The sequence below is a fragment of the Papio anubis genome, chromosome 6, assembly GCF_008728515.1.
Source record: "Papio anubis isolate 15944 chromosome 6, Panubis1.0, whole genome shotgun sequence".
NCBI classification, from domain to species: Eukaryota; Metazoa; Chordata; class Mammalia; order Primates; family Cercopithecidae; genus Papio; species Papio anubis.
In genome coordinates, this window is record NC_044981.1 from 49150969 (window position 1) to 49171332 (window position 20364).

General features: G+C 42.1%; 1 protein-coding gene across 2 annotated transcripts in view; it reads left to right on the top strand.

Annotated features, from left to right (window-relative positions):
- Positions 1-2396: 2396 nt before the first annotated feature.
- TFAP2B (transcription factor AP-2 beta) overlaps positions 2397-20364 on the top strand; it is a 30272-nt gene continuing 12304 nt past the window's right edge. The window contains exons 1-3 of one of the 2 annotated variants that reach the window (XM_003897726.5): positions 2397-4101; positions 8482-8940; positions 13656-13716. In XM_003897726.5, the coding sequence (XP_003897775.1) occupies positions 4021-4101; positions 8482-8940; positions 13656-13716 (601 nt within the window). In that variant the 5' untranslated portion in view covers positions 2397-4020. Of the gene's footprint in view, positions 4102-6007; positions 7248-8481; positions 8941-13655; positions 13717-20364 lie in introns of those variants that run through there. The other variant, XM_021937364.2, reaches the window with a different exon arrangement.

Here is a 20364-nt window from a genome sequence, read left to right on the forward strand (position 1 = left end):
CTATAAAAAATAACCCTGGAAATACGCAATGATCCAAAAATACTGTCTTCTTAACTTCAGAAGGAAAGAAGGAAGACAGCATCATGAGACTGTGGGCAAAGTGTTGAGTATATAGAGTACACAGTCTGAAGACCTTCGTTGTGTTTCCCACCTCCACTTTCTAACCAGGAGCTTATTGCAAAGCCCTAGTTGTTAGAAGCCTCCACTTTCCTGACCCCCTCCTCAGTGTTTTGAGACAATGATAACAAGTTAAATTGTTTACAAAGCAGTAGTACCACATGTATTTTTCCCCTGGTATTATTTTAATAAATTTTCACAATCATTTCCATTTTGTAGTTCAGTGCACTGAACCTCAGGCTATTAAATAGCTTGCCCCACCACCTAGAATGAGAAAGTCCAGGGTGCGAACTTGACACAATAATTCTAATTCTTGACTTTTCTAACTTTATTATTTTTGTGTTTTGGGTAGACGGAAAGGGGACACCCAGGGAGATTGTGTAATAGAAAAAGAAAAGGTGGTACAGTGGGCATCTGCAAAGGAAGATAGCTCATGGAGTCTTAACCCATGGGTGCAAAGGTGAGGACTAGTGGAAGGAAGAAAATCAAATAAATTTAGATAATTCATAATTAGATTTTTAGAAGAAAGATGAAAGAAGACATGAAAGTGCTCCTAGTTGACCTTGATTAAATAATGATATTTTTCTGTTACATTTTTAAAAAAACAGTCCTAAACCTACTTCGAAAATCACCAGCAGAGGGCTTCATGCTGGGTGCATTTGCTTTTTATTATACTCCGACACTTACTGAATACTATTCCCTCTATTTGAGGCTGAAAAAAGAGGGTATGAATAAAATATCTTTGCTGTTTTAAACTGAAATAAATATAAATGAAAGAGGAAAGCACGAGTATTAACTATCTGGGATGTCTCCAGCGCCGTTCCACCTAGGCGAGCATGTGCGTATCCTGAAAAAGAAATACGGACATAAAGCAAGATAAAATAACGAGGAAAATGCATATTCTACTCATTTAATTTCCTTCAAATCCAGAGTTTGTTTTGCCTTTGTGTTTCCATTTACTGAGTTCTTGCGGGAATCTTTTCCCTACGTCAAGTGATTGGGTGATAACTCGAAAGGCAATAGAAAGTAAAAGCAACAGAGGTAGGTTCAAGTTAAGAAAAATTTTCTCCGTAGCGGCTGAGCTTTTATTGTTCGTTTGGCGTTTGAACTTTTTAGACGCTGGAACGATCGTTTTTAAAATTAGTAAATATCATAAGAAGTGAACTTTAACAATGTTCCTCTCGAGAAATCACAGGTTTTCAAGAACGGAAAGAAACCTTTGCCGAAAAAGAAATCAAGGGGCCTTGCAGGGTTTGCGTCTACAAAATTCCGACAGAGGGCGCTGTTGCCCGTTCAATGACTGAACGCTCCGTGGGAACGGTTTACCTTGCAATGTAATGTCTAGAATTTTTCGAATAACGCCCACGTTAAAAAATTAACTAGGATTTTAATTATGATTATGTATTTTGAAGGCTATTCTCTATATGTGTATATTTTTAGGTTTATATCTCATTATTAATAAAACCAGATTTCTTATTTTTCAGGTTTCCTAAATAACTTAAATTTTAACCAAATATCTCAAGATTATTTCCACTTTAAAAAATACCTAATACTAGCATAAAATAAAATTACATATGAAAAGTTTGAAATTATTCATATATAAGGCTATAAAATAGTTATACTAACACAATACATTATATATATTTTAATTTATATATAAAATTATCTCTTGCAGGTTTTGTTTTGTTAAATCTCAGAGTTTATTTATTTTAGACTAGGCAATAATATACCAAAAAGATATTAAAAGCTGTTAAAAGCATTTAGAGAAAAAAAAGTAAGATTTTTCCAAATGCATTTTATTTGGGTTGTAATGATCTTTAGGTAATAACAATGATAGAATTATTGATTTGAAAGGGAGAAAACAATTATTTCCATTAATGAAATGTCTTGTGTCTGGAGAATCTGGATTTCCAAGTCTATAATATTTATCTTTCAGAGTATTGATCTCGCACTGATTTTAGTTCTAGAAGTCAGGGGGTGTGGAACCCGTTTCTAGTCTCAACACACAATAATATCAGGAAGAATCCCTTCCCATCTCCTAACTAGCTCCGAGAGCAAAGAAGAATATCTTTGCTGATGCTCCTAGTGAAAAATCTGTATAGACTGTGTATGATTTAAGGTTAACATTTAAAGGGGAAGAAAGGAATGGAGAAAGGAAGGAAGGAAAAGGAAAATGAAGGGAAGAAAAAAGGAAAACAAAAAGGAGGGAGGAAGAGGAGAAACAGAAAGACAAAACATAAAAAAATTCAACCGGAAATAAAGGGTTTATTTCTGAAGTTCCTTCTGAAGCACCTTCTTTGTGTTCTTTTCCTTTGACTTATCTTTAAAAATTAAATTAAAAATCTGCAGAATTGTTTATTCTGCACTTCGTGAAGCTTCTCCTTGGTTTTGATGGAATCGACGTCCAACACGGTTGTCCGGAGCCCTCTACTCAAAGAGCGTCCATCTCTGTTCGCGCAGAGCTGCATACAGCAGTCCTGAATTTAAAGACAATCACCCTTTGCAGATTCACTCTCACCACGCTTAATAACTTCCACCCCAAATTGCCCCATCCCTCCTCGGTCCCTCCTGGCATTTCTCTTCTGTCCCAGGGGCAGAGATCCTCTTCTGGGCGTCTGTTCCCGGCTGTGAGGAGCTTTCTGAACCCTGAAAGGGAGTAGAAAAACAGAGGGGATGGGAAAGGGGGGAACACATGAGTATTCATTTCATTACAAAATTCAGAATCCCTGCGCCTTAAAAGGTGCCCATTTTCGAAGTCTGGTTAATATTGTTCTTGTTGCTGATGATGTTTTCTTTTTTAAAAAACTATATGAATCACCTTAGTAAGAAAAATTATACAAACAAACAAACAAAAAAAAAACTCCACATGCCTGAAAATATTTTTCACTATCTCTTTGAAGACATTCTGCTTAAACCTTTTCAAAGATTCGGGTGGCCATTTCTTGACTCTCCATGATTAAAACCACTTACAAGTCATACACAACAGATGCAAACATAAAATGTCCTTTGCCTCTGCAAAGAAGGCTCAGAATTAACCTTTTGTGTATGTGTGCATATGTTGCCTCTAACATCTGAAAAAAACTTGATAAAATGGAGACTCCAGCCAAGAGGAATGGTGCATGGAATCCCTTGAAAATGCACACAAACAACACCTAAAATAACAAGCAGGACAAACTGAGGTGTATTTAAGTTTCCAAAGGTTTTAGGCAAAACGACCAGAAAATATTAGAAATGGTCACCAATGGTGGCTAGCTTTTTTGTTCTACGGTGACAGAGATAAAGTTAAAAAAAAAAAAAAAAAAAGTTGTGTAGCCATCAACACAGAGAGATAGTCCTTCAAATCCCCCGTATCCAGTCTTTCAAAATACTCTCCTCCAGAACATACATGAATAGGAAGGAGCTTTTGTGTTTTAAAATCTTGGTAATGGTCCCCCTTTAAAATCTACATAGAAAATAGGGGACTGATGGCCCCTAGTTTCTCATTATGAATTGCAAAGACTTCAGTTAGTGGCTACAATGATTTGTCATTTTCGATATAGAGGTTTTAAAATGTATATATTATATTAATTACCCTGAACAACTCTCTGTTAAATGCACATTTGGAGTCTGCAGACTGTGTGACCCAGAGGTGCTTATATAACTATATGTGGGTGTCTGGGTGTAAATACGGGTTTATGATTTTTATAATATATATGTCTGTGGGTTGCATCTAACTCCTGTGTGTGCAATAATGTTTTTTCTCTTTGCTGAGGCTTACTTGTCCAGCCTATTGTTTGAGACAACAGATATAAGTTGCGATGGGAGAGGAGCGTCGGATTTGGTGTGTATCCCCCATTTCCAATTATAGATGGATCATTACAGACAGCGGAGTCCTGAGAAGCCAGACATCTGCTCCTCACATGAATGCACTCACCTCCTAGAGACCAGGCTGCCATCATGCTCTGGAAGCTCGTGGAGAATGTCAAGTACGAAGATATCTATGAGGTGAGTCGACATCCCCAGATGCATCTTAGAGCTTTGCAGATAGAGAATTTGAGCTTCTTGATACCCCAACTGATATGTATTTTAAAGCTATTTACTCGTAGGTTTCCGGTCGGTTTTCTCATCTTCCTTTAACTTTTAGAAAAGCTGGCTAGGGGAGGCTTCGCTGTTCTGAAAAGGGACTTTAAGGTTGAAATCTGACAACTTTAATTTAGGAATTTTTTTATTTATTTTATTTTTCTTTCTCTTTTCTTCGCCTCCCCCCACCCCACCCCACCCTTTTGAGCTCTGATGGGGAATGTGGTGCTACTGAATGTGGGCATGCTGTCAGAGAAAATCGAGATTCTGATAAAGACAGGGACTTTTCTCGTTTTAAGTGTGGAAGAGAATTGGGTTTTCAAGCCTCATTTGTAACAGACTCGGGCTTTTAATTTTTATTTTCAATAAAATTTCTGAAATTGATAACAAATGGTTCCAAGTAGAGGACAGAGAATTAGCGGGAAAGAGGTAGATAGACGGATGGAGATATGGATGGATAGAGCAAAATCGAAGGAGTCGTAGCAGTTTATTATTTTCTATTTTCTTGTGTTTTGCTTCCTTGAGCGTCAGTGCGTCCAAACAGAGGACGCAGCCGCCCCCTGTTTGGGCATCTTTCACAGAAATTTCTGCCCACGTTCAATGTGCACGGGTCTCTAGCGCTGAGTCTCGCTCAACTCTTCCGCGACAGGAGAAGTTGCGCCCAGCCGGGAGAACGCCAGCCGCCTCCGAGGCCGGGGCCGCGCTCGCCAATGCCCTTTTCTGGCTCGGGCGAGGGCTGAAGCGGAGGCTGGGCGGCTCCGCTACTCGAGGGCCAGGCGGGCTAGGCGCGGGGCGCGCGGCTGGCCGGGCTGGGGACCGGGAAGCCCGCGGAGCCTCGCTCTTGAACGGAATGGCCTGGGACAGCCCTATGTGGTTGCCGGGGTAAGGGAGGAAGCGAAGGCTTTGCGGAGACGTCGAGGGAGGAAATAAAAACTTTAGAAAGGCGAAAGGAAAGGCGAAGCGGAGTTAGAAAAGGGGGGAAGTCGAGACGGGCGAAGCGGGCCATGGAGATTGCTAAGAGGAAAAGTTGGAGAGAAAAGGGAGGAAGACAAGCACACTCCCGGGTGGCGGGCGTGGGCCACTTGGTCGGACGAAAGGTGGAGGGACGCAGAGGCTCCCCAAAGAGCCGAGAAAGACACGCGACTCCTCCGGATCGGGACAGCTCCTGAAAGCCCAGCGGGGAGCCGCCTCGAAGATTCTAAGAGTGGGCGACTCACAGGAGCGGCCGGCAAGCTCCTGCGGGACTCGGGCTCCGACGAGCGCCCACAGGCAGCGCCCGGCGCCCACACCTACTGCCCTCCCTGAATCCTAAAGTTGGGGTGTATGTATGGAGGTGTGTAGGAGAGAGGAGGAGGAGAGGAGAAGAGAGGAGAGGAAGAAAAGCAAGAGAGCGCGCGAGAGCGCAGAGTAGGGAGATTCGTCTTGTTGCTGAATGATGCTTGGGGTTTTCCTTTCCTCTTTGTGGTTGTGTATCGACTGTAACCAAGAGCCGCGCCTACGCGCCTGGTGGGGATTGTTTCGGTTCGGCCTCCTTTTCTTTCCTTAACAGGCGGGATAATGGTAGAGTCGAAGGCGCTAGAACTGTCCTAAAGAATATTGGCACCCAAAGTGGGCATGACATTAGCAGCCATGGGGCCATGGTGAAAACAGCTCAAGGTATATGTATGTAGAGGCATTTCAGTGGGTTCTAAAAAGTAACCAGGGTAACGCTCGTTCTTTACAGAAAGTAAAGTAGCTAAATGGCAAAGGAGGGAGGGAGAGAAGAAAGGAGGGAGGGAGAGAGGAAGAGGGAGGGGTGGAGTGGAAGGGAGGGAAGAGAGAAGAGAAAAGGGGGGAGGGAGACAGAGAGGAGAGAGAGAGAGAAAGAAACAGGGAGAGAGGGAATATTACAGGTAGTCCTGTCTGCCTAAATTTTCTGCTCAAAAAACAGAATCCGCAGCTTGGTGGAAGGAGCCTATTTAAGTCTGGACTAAGGTTGAACTTTAACAGAAATGGCAGTCAGGCCAGTTGAACGGGTTCCTGAAACATCCAAAAAGGTTTTCTGTTGCCCCTGGCTTTGCCTGGAAAGGATAAGTTTAGTGTATTTGAAGATTGATGGCTTATGTTTTAAATTGAGGTAAAAATCGCAAACTATGTGAGCACTAAACAGGAAAAGGCAGCACAAGGAATGAAAAACCTACATCTCGCGTCTGTCCTTTAACAAATGAGCATAATCTTCCACATTTAGCAAAAGTCTGCAAAAGTCACTGTAAATAACCAGGCCCACCAATTTTCTTTTCTCTCGCCTCCAAATGATGAAGCAATCCTTTTTATTTTGTTTTTGTAATCCGCACACAAAGCGCCCAGGGCAATCAATTCCTCCGATTAGGAAAGTCTCTCTCCAGGTAGGAGGACACCTCCATTCTATACAACCTCCCGGCACTGTTCTCCCTCACTGCCTTGTCCAAAGGAGCAGGGGCTGCTTTACTCGTGTCCCCGGCACAGTTAATTGAAGTTCTGCCTCTTTTCTGCTAAACTTTTTCCCCAGTCTGCCTTTGCCAGCCCCCTCGTCTGATTACATCTAGTAATTCTCCACTGAATGAACGTCATTTACAATAGTAGGGGAGCTCTGCGCTCGCTGCTGCTTCACGCTCCATTTGTCCTCCATTCTCCCTTTAAAGTACTCGTGTAATATTAATAGTCATGAATATCAATTATTATGAGGCGGTGTAGGCAAGCGGAGGGAGGAAGGGGCGCCCGAGCAGTCTGAGCCCAGCTTCGGGTGGAAGAGGACTGCATCTGGAGCCCCGAAGAACGACAGAAGAAAAGAGGCCAAAAAGACAGCAAAGAGACAGATGAATAGTTCTGTCTGTGTGTGATAGGCATCGCCAATCTTGTTGGGGTGGGGGGGGGAGTGAATTTTTTTTTTTTTTTTTTTTTTTGATGGCTTGTCCTGGAAACACATCAAGCTCAGCTCCTGTGTCCAGCTCGCTTCTCTGCTGGACTCCTTGATTTTTTTTAAATCATTGTTTGATTTTGAGCAGTAACCAGGCTTTTTTTTCCAGATGTTAGTCCACACCTATTCATCCATGGTGAGTTTGGATTCACGTGTTACCAGAATTGCATGCTCCCTCCTCTCACTGTCTCTCTGTCTCTGCGTCTCTGTGTGTGTGTGTCTCACACTCTCTGTCTCTCTCTGTCTTCCTTTGAGCGCCTTTGGCTTGGTAATTTAGCACCATAATTGGACGAGGCTGCAGCTGCTTCTCTCTGCATTGTGTGTTCTCCGTCTGAGCTCCATGAGTCAGCTGGGAGGGGAGAGGTCAAAAAGAAAAACTTTTTATTTGCCATTGCAGTTTGGAAATTTAGGTGACTATTTCTGCAAAAAGAACCATGGGGAGTTCCATAGAAGAGAGGGAGAAACAAAGTCCACCCCCCCGTATACACACCTCCCCCTTCTTCTTTCACTTAGTTCACACTCCAGATAGGACCAGGAATAAGTTGTCTGGGCTTTTATTTCCCCCCACCCCAACTTTAGGTCCTTCATTTTCACAACCTGAGTATAACAGCATTAGATATAGAAAAACAGCCTTAGAAATAACTCCTGTGAACCACAACTCAACTTAATTCAACATGGGCTTAGGATATGATTTCGAATGAGATCCATTTCAATGAAATACTATTTAAGTTCTTTAATTTCTCCTGGGGAGGGAGGAGTGACGGGGAACTCAGACCAGGCTGATTCCTTGGAGCTCGCGGAATGATCGGGTTGTGTGGAAAGCACCTCTTGATCAGCCAGCTGCATTTCCAGCGAAGGCAGAAGTTGGTTTTTAATCAGGGGGAGTAGCACAGCAAATACTATGAAGTTTTATTTGTTGTGATTTGGACCTCTGGAAGAGTTAGAAAAAAGTAATTAAAAACACCTAGAGGAGCAAGCACCTTATGTAAGACTCCTACAATTTTAGTTAAGGCATTTAGAATCTCCCTCCATACAAACTGTTCCTGTACCCCTGCCTTTTGCCTGCTTTGCACTCCCCAAAAGGCGGCTAAAATGTTAAAGTGGGTGATTCCTTTCCCATTTTCTCCCCAAGCCTCGGGTTTGAAATTGCTGAAATCATGTGGCCCTCTGAGTCAACTTGGGGGGGGTCTAAGTTTCAGATCCTTGCTTCCCTTGTCCCGGGAAGAGCGTACAAAAGCCGGGCTCTTCCATTTGTCACTTGTATTTTTTTTTCTTCCTCTCTGTCACTCTCTGTCTCTCTCTGCCTCTGTCTCTTTCTCTTTCTCTGTCTCCTTCTCTCGCTCTCTGTCCCTTCCTCTCTCCGCTCCCAGGACCGGCACGATGGTGTCCCGAGCCACAGCTCGCGGCTCTCCCAGCTGGGCTCGGTGTCCCAGGGACCCTACTCGAGCGCCCCGCCGCTGTCCCACACCCCGTCGTCGGACTTCCAGCCGCCCTACTTTCCACCCCCCTACCAGCCGCTCCCCTACCACCAGAGCCAGGACCCCTACTCCCACGTCAACGACCCCTACTCCCTGAACCCACTGCACCAGCCCCAGCAGCATCCCTGGGGGCAACGACAGCGGCAAGAAGTGGGTTCGGAAGCCGGATCTCTCCTGCCCCAGCCTCGGGCCGCCTTGCCCCAGCTCTCGGGCCTTGACCCCCGGAGGGACTACCACTCGGTCCGCCGGCCGGACGTGCTGCTGCATTCGGCGCACCACGGCCTGGACGCGGGCATGGGTGACAGCCTCTCGCTGCACGGCCTCGGCCATCCCGGCATGGAAGACGTCCAGGTAACCACAAACAAACAAACAAACAAGACCACGAATAAGGAATGCTTCAGGAGGGGGGAGGGCAGGAGAGGGCAGCTCTGTCTCTTTTTGGGGAGTTTGTTCCCATGTTTAGAACAGGACTAGACAGTGATATAGAACTGTTTATGTATGTCTGTATGTATGGCTCTATAGTGGCGATTTCCAGAGGTCTAATTATGATAATCCAAACCACGAGAAATTAAATCTTGAAGAAGAGAAATATGTATTTGTTTTGGTACCTTAAGATTATTAGAATAAAGGCGAATGCTTTTGTCCTGCCTTCAGCTACCATCTCCTGCATATTCTCTAGTGCTTTGTGGAAGCAAGCTTGGTACCCCTTCTTTACCAACACACACACCCCATAGTGGGGCTGTCCTGCTGACTTGACAGGTGAAGACCTGGCTGCCTAGAGGCTAGAGCTTCAGCCTGAAGGTCCAGGGGCCTCTGTAAGCTCCAGAGGTTGCTGCTGGATGTGCAAAGATTTTGCTAAGCATGACAATGAGCTATGATCATCCAAGCCAGGTTTTGCCTTGGATGTCTCATAAGCCACAGAGCTTTTTTTCCAAGATAGAGTTGCAGTCGTCATCTGAGAAATAGAACATATGTGAAGGAGAAACTCAGAAAGCCATACTTTGGGAGTACATGACGGTAGATACCATTTTGGAAATTCTTTTCACTTTTTGGTTCATTAAGTGACTGTAGTGTAATATTCTCCACCTCCCTCTCCTGGCCTCCGCCTATATTAACACTCTTCTCTCCCCACTGCCATCATCCCAGTTGAGAGGCATCACGTGTTTATTTCTTAAAACAAAAGGCTCAAAACACTCCCCCTACCCACCCACTATCCCATCTGCAGTCTACACAATGGAGCCTGATTTGGTTGAGAATACTTGGTTAAACTAAACAAAGAAACATCAAAGAAATTATTCCTAAAAATTGTTTGGGTGATTCTGAGCAGGTCTGCTTTTTCACCCTAAGTTAAATAGTCTGCAGAAAAGATAAGTATAGTTTACAGGTATGTAATTGACACTTCAGTTTCATTGTCCTAGTTGTATTTATTATGCATCCTTTGACATACCTCTGAAGTAAAGGAAAATAAAATGGGAAAGAGAAAAGGGTGCATGAGTGATTCTTCTGTACCTTGCTGAAAAAAAAAATAGTTTTAAACAGTTAAAATGTGGTGACAGCATCAAATGCTGTCTGTGTGGTCTGTGATTGTTTATTATTTTAAAAGAAATTCAGTTATTTATTTTTTTTAGAAAAGATGGAATTACCTGATTTGTGGCTGGATTTACCGATAGTAATAAGAGTAATGATGGTTTTGTTGATTTAACTGAGCTTGACTGTCCCTGTCTAGAGATACTGCTCATTTCAGAATATCATATGAGAAAGGAAATATTTAATAGTTTTTTTTTTAATGCATGGGGTAATATGTGTCTCGGGGGGAAAAGTTTTTAAATTAACCTTTCTGAGCATGGTTCAAAGTGCTGGATAATGAAAGTAGATCAACTCATCACCATTACTGTTGGTGATGCTAATGCCGGTCCTGTCACCACCACCCTGCAGGCTGAGTGACTCTAGCGAAGAACTCAGGAATTTTTCCCCCAAAACAAGGAGCAGATTTCTTTAGTTAAATGTTTTTAAAGAAATAATTGAGTGAGTTTATTGTGTTTGGTGAAATGCAAAGTCTGAGAGAAAAACAGGGCCAGATCAGTATTTGGGAGAATAGTCTTGTCAAAGCATTGGAAAGGATTTAGAGTGTTTGTGTGAACAGAGTACCTCAGGGCCAAGTTGTTGCTGTTGGGAATACAGACCACAGAGGTGGAGAGCTGAAAGGAGAAAAGCAGCAGGCAGCAGACCAGGGGCACTTGCAGGCTCCCCACTCACCCCACCCCACCCTGTTCCTTCCCTGCTTAAACACATCCCATCACCTGCCGGGAGGTCCTCAGGATCTTCTTGGGACGACCCCTGTAGTGCAAGGGACACACCCTGTTCCTGTCCCTAGAGGGAAACAGCAAAGACAGGGACGCTCTGTGTCTCCCCAGTGATGACAGACCTCCTGAGGCCAGGGTGAAGTTGACTGATGCAGGGCAGGTGACAAAGACCAGGGGTTATGTTTCCATGACCAGAGCCTCGAATCCAGAGGCTTCCACTCATCTGCTTAATACAGAAGGATCCCTTTCTGAGTTAGGGATCTGGGGTACGGGGGCTAAAGTTACACAAGCAGGTCGGGATTTCAACACTCCCTGCAGCTATAGAATGGGTAGCCTGTGCTGGTCCAGTCTTTAAAAAGACCAGAGAGTGCCTAGGCCTGGATCTTAAAGTCACTTGTTCTGATCTCAAGGACCTCGTGTGTGTTCCAGATCCCCCTGAGCCAGGGAGCAGGCAGACCCTGAGGGTGCTGCCCTGCCTATGGGTTGAGGGTTTTGTTGTGTGACCCAGATGCACACACTCAGGGCCACAGCCCCCACCATGAGAGAAGAGAAGGAGGAGAGCTAATTAACCAAATGCTTCTAATATTTTTTTAAATGAAACTATAAAACCCTGTCAATTTCTATTTCAATTTACTCACAGGGGCTATTAAACTAGCAAATCGCTGTTTGGGTTCTGGGTATGCTACATTTCACCCATTGTGCATGCGCGCGCGTGCGTGCGTGTGTGTGTGTGTGTGTGTGTGTGTGGTGTTGGGGAGGGGGCTACAAGTGTTAAAAACTCAGGAAAACACCTACAGAGAGAGAGACAGAGGGAGTGAAATGACACCTAGTTTGGGATTTGTTTAGTTGCCATGTACACCTCTTTTCTTCTTCCCACCTTTGCTCTCTTACCTCCCATTACCTCTAGCACCCAAGAATATGAGCATATAAGGATGTTAAGTCAACTCCCCCCCAAACACATACACACACTCAAACACACCCGAGTGTCTTAAAGCAACCCCTGGTATCACTTTTAACTAAAGAAGTCTAGTAATTACGAGTCTGAGTTGTTTTTCTGCGCTTCCGCATGCAGTCCTAATTAAATCTTTACGATCCTCCCTGTGACGATTAAGCGCCAGCATGCTGCGTGAATATCCTGTACAAAAACCCAGCAGGCGGCCGTAATTAGATAGAAAATCAGACAAGAGCCTTCTCATTAACTACCACAACTACCCCACGTCGCTGATGAGGCGTTTATACATATTTACGTACAAGAGTGAGGGTAAGGTGTGGGGGTTCCCGGGTCCAGGTCAGTGTAAGTCAGGGTCTGGCTGCTCACGGCACAGGAGAATATTTCTGTCGTGCCTGGAAACATTGTCACTGTATACACATGATCATAGAAAGGTGTGAATCGTGTGTGTTTGTGTGTGGCAGGGTCCCCTGAGGATTTATGAACAACTTACATGAAATATTTTTAAAACACCTTTTTACTATTTCTTAAGATGTGCATGGCATGTTGCAGCAAGGAAAACAGTTCCTATAGAGAATAACAATTTTGCTCACCTTTCTGAGAACAAAAGAGTGACTATTAAAAATGAAAAGAAACAAATCAACATGCCCCCTCTACGATTAGATCATCTCATTTCTAAAGTGCTGCTTGTTTGGGGTAGACAGTCTTTTTCTTGTGATGAACTCACTCTCTGAGGATGCAGCATGAGTGGGTGTGAGTGCTGTGAAAACACCTCCTCACTCTCAAGCCCTTTGCTTTTTACTTCTCTATAAAGTGGGTAACAATTTGGTCCCAACTTAGGTTTTGAAGGATCAAGAAAGTAGTTGTAGATTTTAGAAAGACCTAGTATTTATTTTCTTGGTGGGAGAGAAAGGGAACTCACTGCTTTTGGACGCCCTGGGATGCACAGCCAGAACTGTTCATGTGTATTCTGACAGTAAGAAACTTGCTCCAACAGCTATTTCCTCTCAGAAGTGCTACCAGTGCTCAGAGTTAAAACTTTCCTTCTCTGGAATGAAACTGTGGCACGGAAGATGAACATTCCTTGCAATTACCTAGGCACTGACTGGGAGGATCTAGACCTTTGTGTGTGTCTGCTTGTCTGTAGTTACTGCCTTCATAGCAGGTGTGCTCCTTGCTGGGAAGCAGCATCAGCAGGGCTGGGAGGAAGGGTAAATTGTGAAGGTTCCTCCAAGAGATTGTCATTGTGCAGCAAGAAGCTCATAGTCTACAGGAACGTGTATGGACTGTAATGGGTGTGCAGTCCTAGAGGCTTGCAAACATGTTCCTATGTGTTGCTGTTTGCATTCCATTCCAAATTGCTCAGACTTTAATTAAAATCCCATAATGTAAACTATTATGTATTTGTAAAATGGCTCTGGGGTTAAGATGCACTGGGATAGAATGGAAAACACAAATTGCTCTTACTAATATTGGTGAAAATCTGTCAGCTGTTGCCAAATTTTTACGATTCATAAGAGCAAATAATATAAAGGTTTATCTGTCTAATATCTATGTTTTATATAATAACTAAACCAATGTTGCTCCCAGATGTCTCTCAAAGTTTTCTTTCTCCACTTCTTCCATTGGAAAAATTTATAATTTGAGTAAATTTCATTTCTATGTCGATTTGGAGGTAATAATAATAATAAAACAGCCCTTTGTGAATTAATATAAATGGAAATAACAGAAGTTCCAGTTTGGAATAACATGATTTATGTGTACAATTCTTTAATATCCAGTCAATTTGAATAGTGATATTTTTATATTCACAGTCAGTTGAAGATGCCAATAACAGCGGCATGAATCTATTGGACCAGTCTGTCATTAAAAAAGGTATGGATTATTCCCCCCAAAAGTAAGCAAAGTTTTCTCGTGCATTAATGTCTTTATGATGAGTTTTCACTTTGGGGGAATTCATTATTTGACAAGACATAAATGTTCACAATCATAGGACAATGGCTGTCAGACTAAGGGAAAGGGCATGTTGGGAAGACGGAAGTTGGGCAAGGGAGAATGAAAACCTCAGACACAAACTCAGATGAGTGAGACAGACTGTTGCAATTTTTCTTATGGCATATTTGATAGCCATTCTCGATACATCTTAAATAATTGAGCTATTATCATGTGTGGAATTGGCTGGTAAACACTGGTTTCAAGAAGGTGCTACAATTATTTCAATGATAACTGGAGTTTGCTGAGTTAAATCCTACATTATTGAGACAGCTCTTTCTTCGTTTTGTATTTGATTTTTTGGTGGTAATTTTGTTCCCAGTTCTCTATGTTTTATATGTTGTTTTTTATTTATTTATTTTTTCATTGTGCCAAATGTGTTGCTAAATATGCGCATCCTGAGAAGCTGAGACAGCCTATGCACATTTCTAAATCTTCCTACATATGCATTCATGATTTAGTGTGACTGTGGAATCACCCCATACTGTTAAAGGGCATGTGATATTAACAAATGTTTGCAGTCTCTTGTACAGCTGTAAGCAAAATAATTAACTAATTAAACTAATTAAATGTAATTACAATAACTCATTTTGGGCGTATTGCAGCTGCTTAATTTTTTTCTCCACTTCTCTGACAGTCACTGAGAGAATTTCTGGCGATTAGTGTAGCTGCTGAAAGGCCTGAATGTCACTCACATGCCACACATTTAGGAGCTTAAATGTGTAAACAGGGCAATCTTTAATTATCACAGGAACTGGCATTTGAAGATACAATTTTAATACTGTAACCCGTTCTTATGGATGCTGGAGAAATTCTGTCCCTATATTTAGTGTCAACAATCCCCAGCTTTCAATCATTTATGATTCACTTGAGCCACTTGACATTCAACAAAAACAATTAAAAGAAAAAATGCTTTGGGAAGTAATTCATCCAGACTCAAATGGGATAGTAGGAGGGTTGTGGAATAAGGATTCCAAACAGGGTGAGGTATTCTAAATTGTCTTCTTTTACAAAGGCAGGAAGAGTAGCTTTGAAAGGTAGGTGGGGGAAGCTGTACTAAAGATGCCATTGGGCCTTGGAATGAATATCCCGAAGTATAGTAAGGTTTGGGGCAAAACTATTTATTTCAATGGTTGCTTCAAACATCTCTCTCTCTGTCTTTAAATAATATTGTTTTGGCTTTTAATGCCAGCTTTTGGGTTTGCTAGGACACCTAGGCTCGGTGCTTAAATTCTCAACTGTGCTGACAGCTCACTTTTCCCATTTTATCTTGGGTCTCTTCTTTCTGTTAATTGCTGGTTGATTAGGGTGGGGTCGGGGAGGAGCCTCTCCACTGGCTTTTTTCGGTTTGTTTTAGTTCCTCCTCCCTTTTCATGGAAAGCTAGAACCACTTAGCTCAGTGTTCTGTATCCTAGCAACATCATTTGGGCTGGTAAGGGAACATGCCCAGCAGATGACCAATCAGAAATGTTATTCATAGCCGGTCCAATAAAAATATTTGTAACTTAGCTTGCCTAGCAAAACAGAGCTGGAGATATTCTTAGATGTGGGATGCTTTGGTTTCAGAGCTTGTATATGTTTGTCAGTGAAATGTGAATATCGATGTGCAAGGTTGTCTCCAGGAATAAGAAAAGGAGAATGACGACTAAAGTTGATGGTTCTGTTTTTGGAAACACAAGAGTACATTTTATGTCCTCCCAAATGTGCAGATTTTTAAAAAATGTGCAGCTTAAAATATTTAAGTAGCATCCCAGTTACTTTAATTGATTCGGGGGTGTGGTATGAATATGATGAAATGGTAGGTCAATTCCATTATTTAATATTTGACATATTTGGTTTATTACATTAAGAAAAGATCCTAACGTCATTTTTTTCTTTAGAGAGCCATAGGCAAAACAAGAATACAAGGTTGATTTACTTTTCTAACTCACTATAAGCCACTTAAAGTTGTGGTGGGTTCATTGGCCCCTTCCCTGCACCCTAGGCTCCTGTCTTTGCTCATCATCTCCCCAATTATGAGAGATGTTTCCAAGAGATTAATTCTGTAACAGAGGTGAGAAAGTCTTGTGAACTAAACATTCCACATTTCAGCACCTGGAAGAAGGCATAGTTTCTTAATATATTTTCTAATGGGCTTTTAGGCAGATAAAAAAAATGCTACCTCATTAATAAAAGATTGGCAAGTGGTCTAGGTTTGGGGGTCTCTGACCCTGTGTTTATGAAGCTGGAAGACTTAGGCATAAATGATACATGTTTCTATCTCTATATCTCTTTCTCCAATTATGGCAAGGCCCCTTCTAAAATTTAACCAGTCTAATTTTTCACCTGTGTTTATATCATCCCATAGATTATGGGCTCCCTCTCTTGTTATGTTTGCTATCTGGGCTTAGCTGACATTTCTGAAGTAATTTAGTTAAGAGGAAATGAGTTGTTCCCAGTAGAGAGAGCAAACGAGTGGAGTGAAGGTAGCCAGCGTGATAAATGGCTCTTTCATTTGAAGATCTCCAGAGCTCGTTTACGGCTAATTTTCTGTATTGGCCCCCTTTGAGCTATTAATGCAATCGGCAGGGACCGTGGCCCCTCTCCTCTTAGCTGCCCCATTAGAGCTCCCATTAAGCTGCCTAGTCTCAACTCCATGGCAGAAGTGGGCGGGGGGTGGGGGTGGGGGTGGGGGTGGGGGGGAGAGTAATGAAAGGTGCTTTTTAAACTCTCCTAATCTAAACCGGCAGAGGGTGGTTAATACGATTTGAAGGGGGCTGGTCAATGAGCAATCAATAAAGTAATAATGAGAAGGATTCGGTACATTAACAGTCTAAAAATCCAACGAGACATTAAAAAATCATTCTTAACTCTCAGTTCCATTAAGATTAGAAATCTGGGGGGAGGAAGAGGGTGTACCCAGCTAATAAAAATCATCACTGCCACCATCATATTGCTTAACTCAGAAAAAGGCTCACCTAAACTTTAAGAAAAAAGTTTTTGGTGCAATCAGAGGCCACTGTGCAATCTGTTTAACACCTTAGACAGCAGAAAATATGCTGGGATTTCTTGGAAAGGCTAGCGTGGCTGGAATCCAAGGTTCAAATGTTGTGACTGTGGGGCATTTTCATTGGTCTTAGGGATATCCTGTTTGGTTAGTTTCAGTTCAACCTCCATTCTCTTCCACTTTTTTTCCCGTTAGTTCTGGCCCCTTCCCCACATAAACACTTTGATTGGTGTGGATTTTCTTTCATGGGAAGTAAAGAAATTGCCAAATTTCTGTTACAATTGATTCTGTTGGGATTCTTCTGACCTAGAAGGTAAAATGCTCTGAGAGTCTGTCAGAGTTTCTGAATGGTATGAGTTTCCTCTCAAAAGGAAAAAGTTCACATTTCCAGGGTGGACTTGGATCCCAATAGCTATTTATCAACTAGAGACCCTGAGAAACACTGCAGCCACTCTTTCAAAGTCAGGCAGATTAGACATTCTTCTTCAACACTCCAAGTGCTGAAACTGAGAGAGACAATAAATGACTTTCTCATGGTCCTATACACCATGTAAGTGATGAGACCCAACTCAGTTTCCAGCCTCTTAGCCTTTTAGACTCTGTCCCTACAAGATGCCAATACTGGATGTTTGAGTTTTTTAATATCCCTGCTTTATTTGTGGAAATTATTTTTCTTTCCACAATTCCAGTCCGCACACTTACACACACGCTATAGCTGTGGAATAAAATTTTATGCTCAGGTACATGAGAAAGTGTTCAAATGTGAGGAAAGGGTGCTCTGCTGGAGAGAAAGAGTGCTAACTTTCAGGGGCCACTTTGAATTAATGCTAAGCCTCCTGGTTGTTTCCAGCATCATTTACATCTTTAGGTCAAGAGTGCCTTTCGGAGGGACTTACCCCATGAATCTAAATAGGGCCATTTCTTCCCTTCTCCTCACCAGCAGATCCAATCAAACACAAAAGTCTCAAAACTATAATTTCACGCTTAAGTTTAAAGAGTAGAGAATAAAAGCTAGCCTATTAACATTTTAGCTCTTCTAAAGAGCTATAGTCCACTAATGAATAAAATTTTCTCTAATCATTTTTCTTTCCTCTCTCTTAACTAAAACTCCAACCATGTTAATGAAATATTGATCTGCTTTTAGCCATTTTTTACTTCTCCCCAACATAATGCAGCAAAAAATGGGGGGAAATGAGTTTTGTGGGTGTTACATCCAGAACTTGGCCTTGACACCCAACTGGGAACTGAAGAGGAAAAAAAATACTTTTAATATATGCACAGAAAATTGTAAACATGTAAAGAACTGAAAGCTTCATGCTGAGTTTCGCCATGCCCCATTTCCTTACTATTTCCTGCTGTCGCTTTAAACTTATCTCAGTCATCTCTGGGTTCCATGAGCAGGAACAGTGTGCTCATAATTACTAACAAATCAACCGGGCCCTGTTGAGCGCTGGGTTTATTGATAAACTGGAAGAAAGCAGAAGGGAAAAGACAAAGAAAATAAAATATGGGGTTAATCAGGTGAGCTAAGCAGGTGTGAAAGTGGAAGGGAAAGTAGTTGATGATGGAGTTATGGACCTAAAGGAAAGCTGGGACAAGAAATGTGTCAGATCTAGTCTAGGGGACCAATACTAAGGAGAGAGGTTTAGAACATGAGGATAGGAGGCTAGGAACACAATTGTGATACTTAAATTAGAAAATGGAAATATAGTCCAAAGCACATCTTCTGACATTGTCCATGCTTTGACTGCAGGGAGCAAAAAAAAAAAAAAAAACCCTTCCCAGAGAGGGCAGTGCACTAACAGAAGCTGATTGGATTGGGGATATGCAGGTGATAATGTATATGCAGAAAGGTATTCAACCCATGGCAGGGAGCAATATACATTCCCCAAAGGAAATAGCTCTTGTCAGGTGAATCAGGCAATTAACAATAGTGAAATTACAGGGTGGTTTATAACATTTCTTTAAAAGGCCCAGCTTTTCCAGAGGTTTAGCTTCTGGGATGGGGAGAAGCAGGTAAGAGTCCAGTCCTCAGTGGGTATTTGGTTATCCACTGTAGGAAGCAGGAACTGAATTTAGTACTTTCAGCTTAGTGGAGTTGGTTGTTGTTATTTAAAAAAATATTCTAAATAGTATTTAGAGATAAATATGTTGCTGAGTATCGAGGTGAGATTTTTATATAATTTATTTCTATAATTCACACCATGTTAAAATTACAAAGGGTCATCTATATTTTGGAAAATGAACTTTTCCAAGTTTTCATAATGCTAATTCCCATGATTGTCAATTATTTGTTTATAATGCCTTCACTCTGAGTCTGAATTATGGAAATCAGCACTGTTGTGAAGAATAAGACAGATGCCCCCACCAATCACCTATTAGGGGACTTTAAGTTCACATTTTACTCAAATTTGATTACCATTCACACTTCAACTTTTCATTGATTCATTCTTAAATGGGAAGCAGATTCACTGATGAGAAAATGAGGGAAATCAAAAAGAAGAAACACCTCTCTATATCCCCTGTCCCCACCCCATGACAGTGCAGAATATTTACTCTGTTGCCAACATCATTCATCCATCTGGGACAAGGTCTTGGGCTCTGTGGACAGATCTATAGATCCTAAAATGCCTACCAGGGAAGGCTTTAGTCTCCTCATCCACTCCTGTAATAAAGCTTTTTTCCACAAGGTGTTTATAAAGGATCTAATGAAATTCATAGTAAATAAAAGATTTGGGACCAACCTGGCTTTTAGGAGTCTCTAAACAACTATGGAGGTTTGTATACTGGAATCTGTGGTAGAGAGAATAAACTGTTAGAGAAATACTCAGTATTGGTTAGTCTGTTCCATAGAAGGGAGGTTATGCATCTTGTTTGATATATAGGGTTCTAGGCTCCAGATGATAGAAACAGCATATCTTTCCCCCACACAATTACAGAGTGAGATAGACTTTATTAAATAGGTAGTGTTGGAAACCTCTTTTTTTCCACACTAGATGCATGTTTCCATAGATTTTTTGGACTGGTGATCAACAAATACCATGAAGATTTGGAAGCGTCATATCCCAGTGGAAGAAGCAAAGTTACAGGGAAAGTCAGGAGGTATAGTCACCTGTTCAGGGGCCTGTAAAACCTACATAAAGAAAATGGGCTTAAGCAGTGAAGTCCAAGGGGCAATAATGCCAGGGAACTGGGAGGTTGACTGTTCCTCATTCCCAGCCTTCTGGTTCCACTGAGCCTAGCCTCTTTCTGACATGCAGATGACACTGAAACACAATTAAGCAGAAATACAGGCTGGAGAGGCTGAATGCGCCAGGGTAGCAGTGGCAACCAGCTGTCAACTCTTATTAACTTCTGCATAAAACATACCTTGAGTGCGGTTTGTTATCAATTACTTGCTGAAATGAAACAACTGGGGCAAGGCAAGACCGCCGCTCATATGAATTAGAGTGATTGGTTGATTGATCAGGGCACCTGTTGTAAATCATAACTGCTCCAAACAATCACCAGCCGGTGCTTTAATTTGTAAACAAAATTCATGTCAC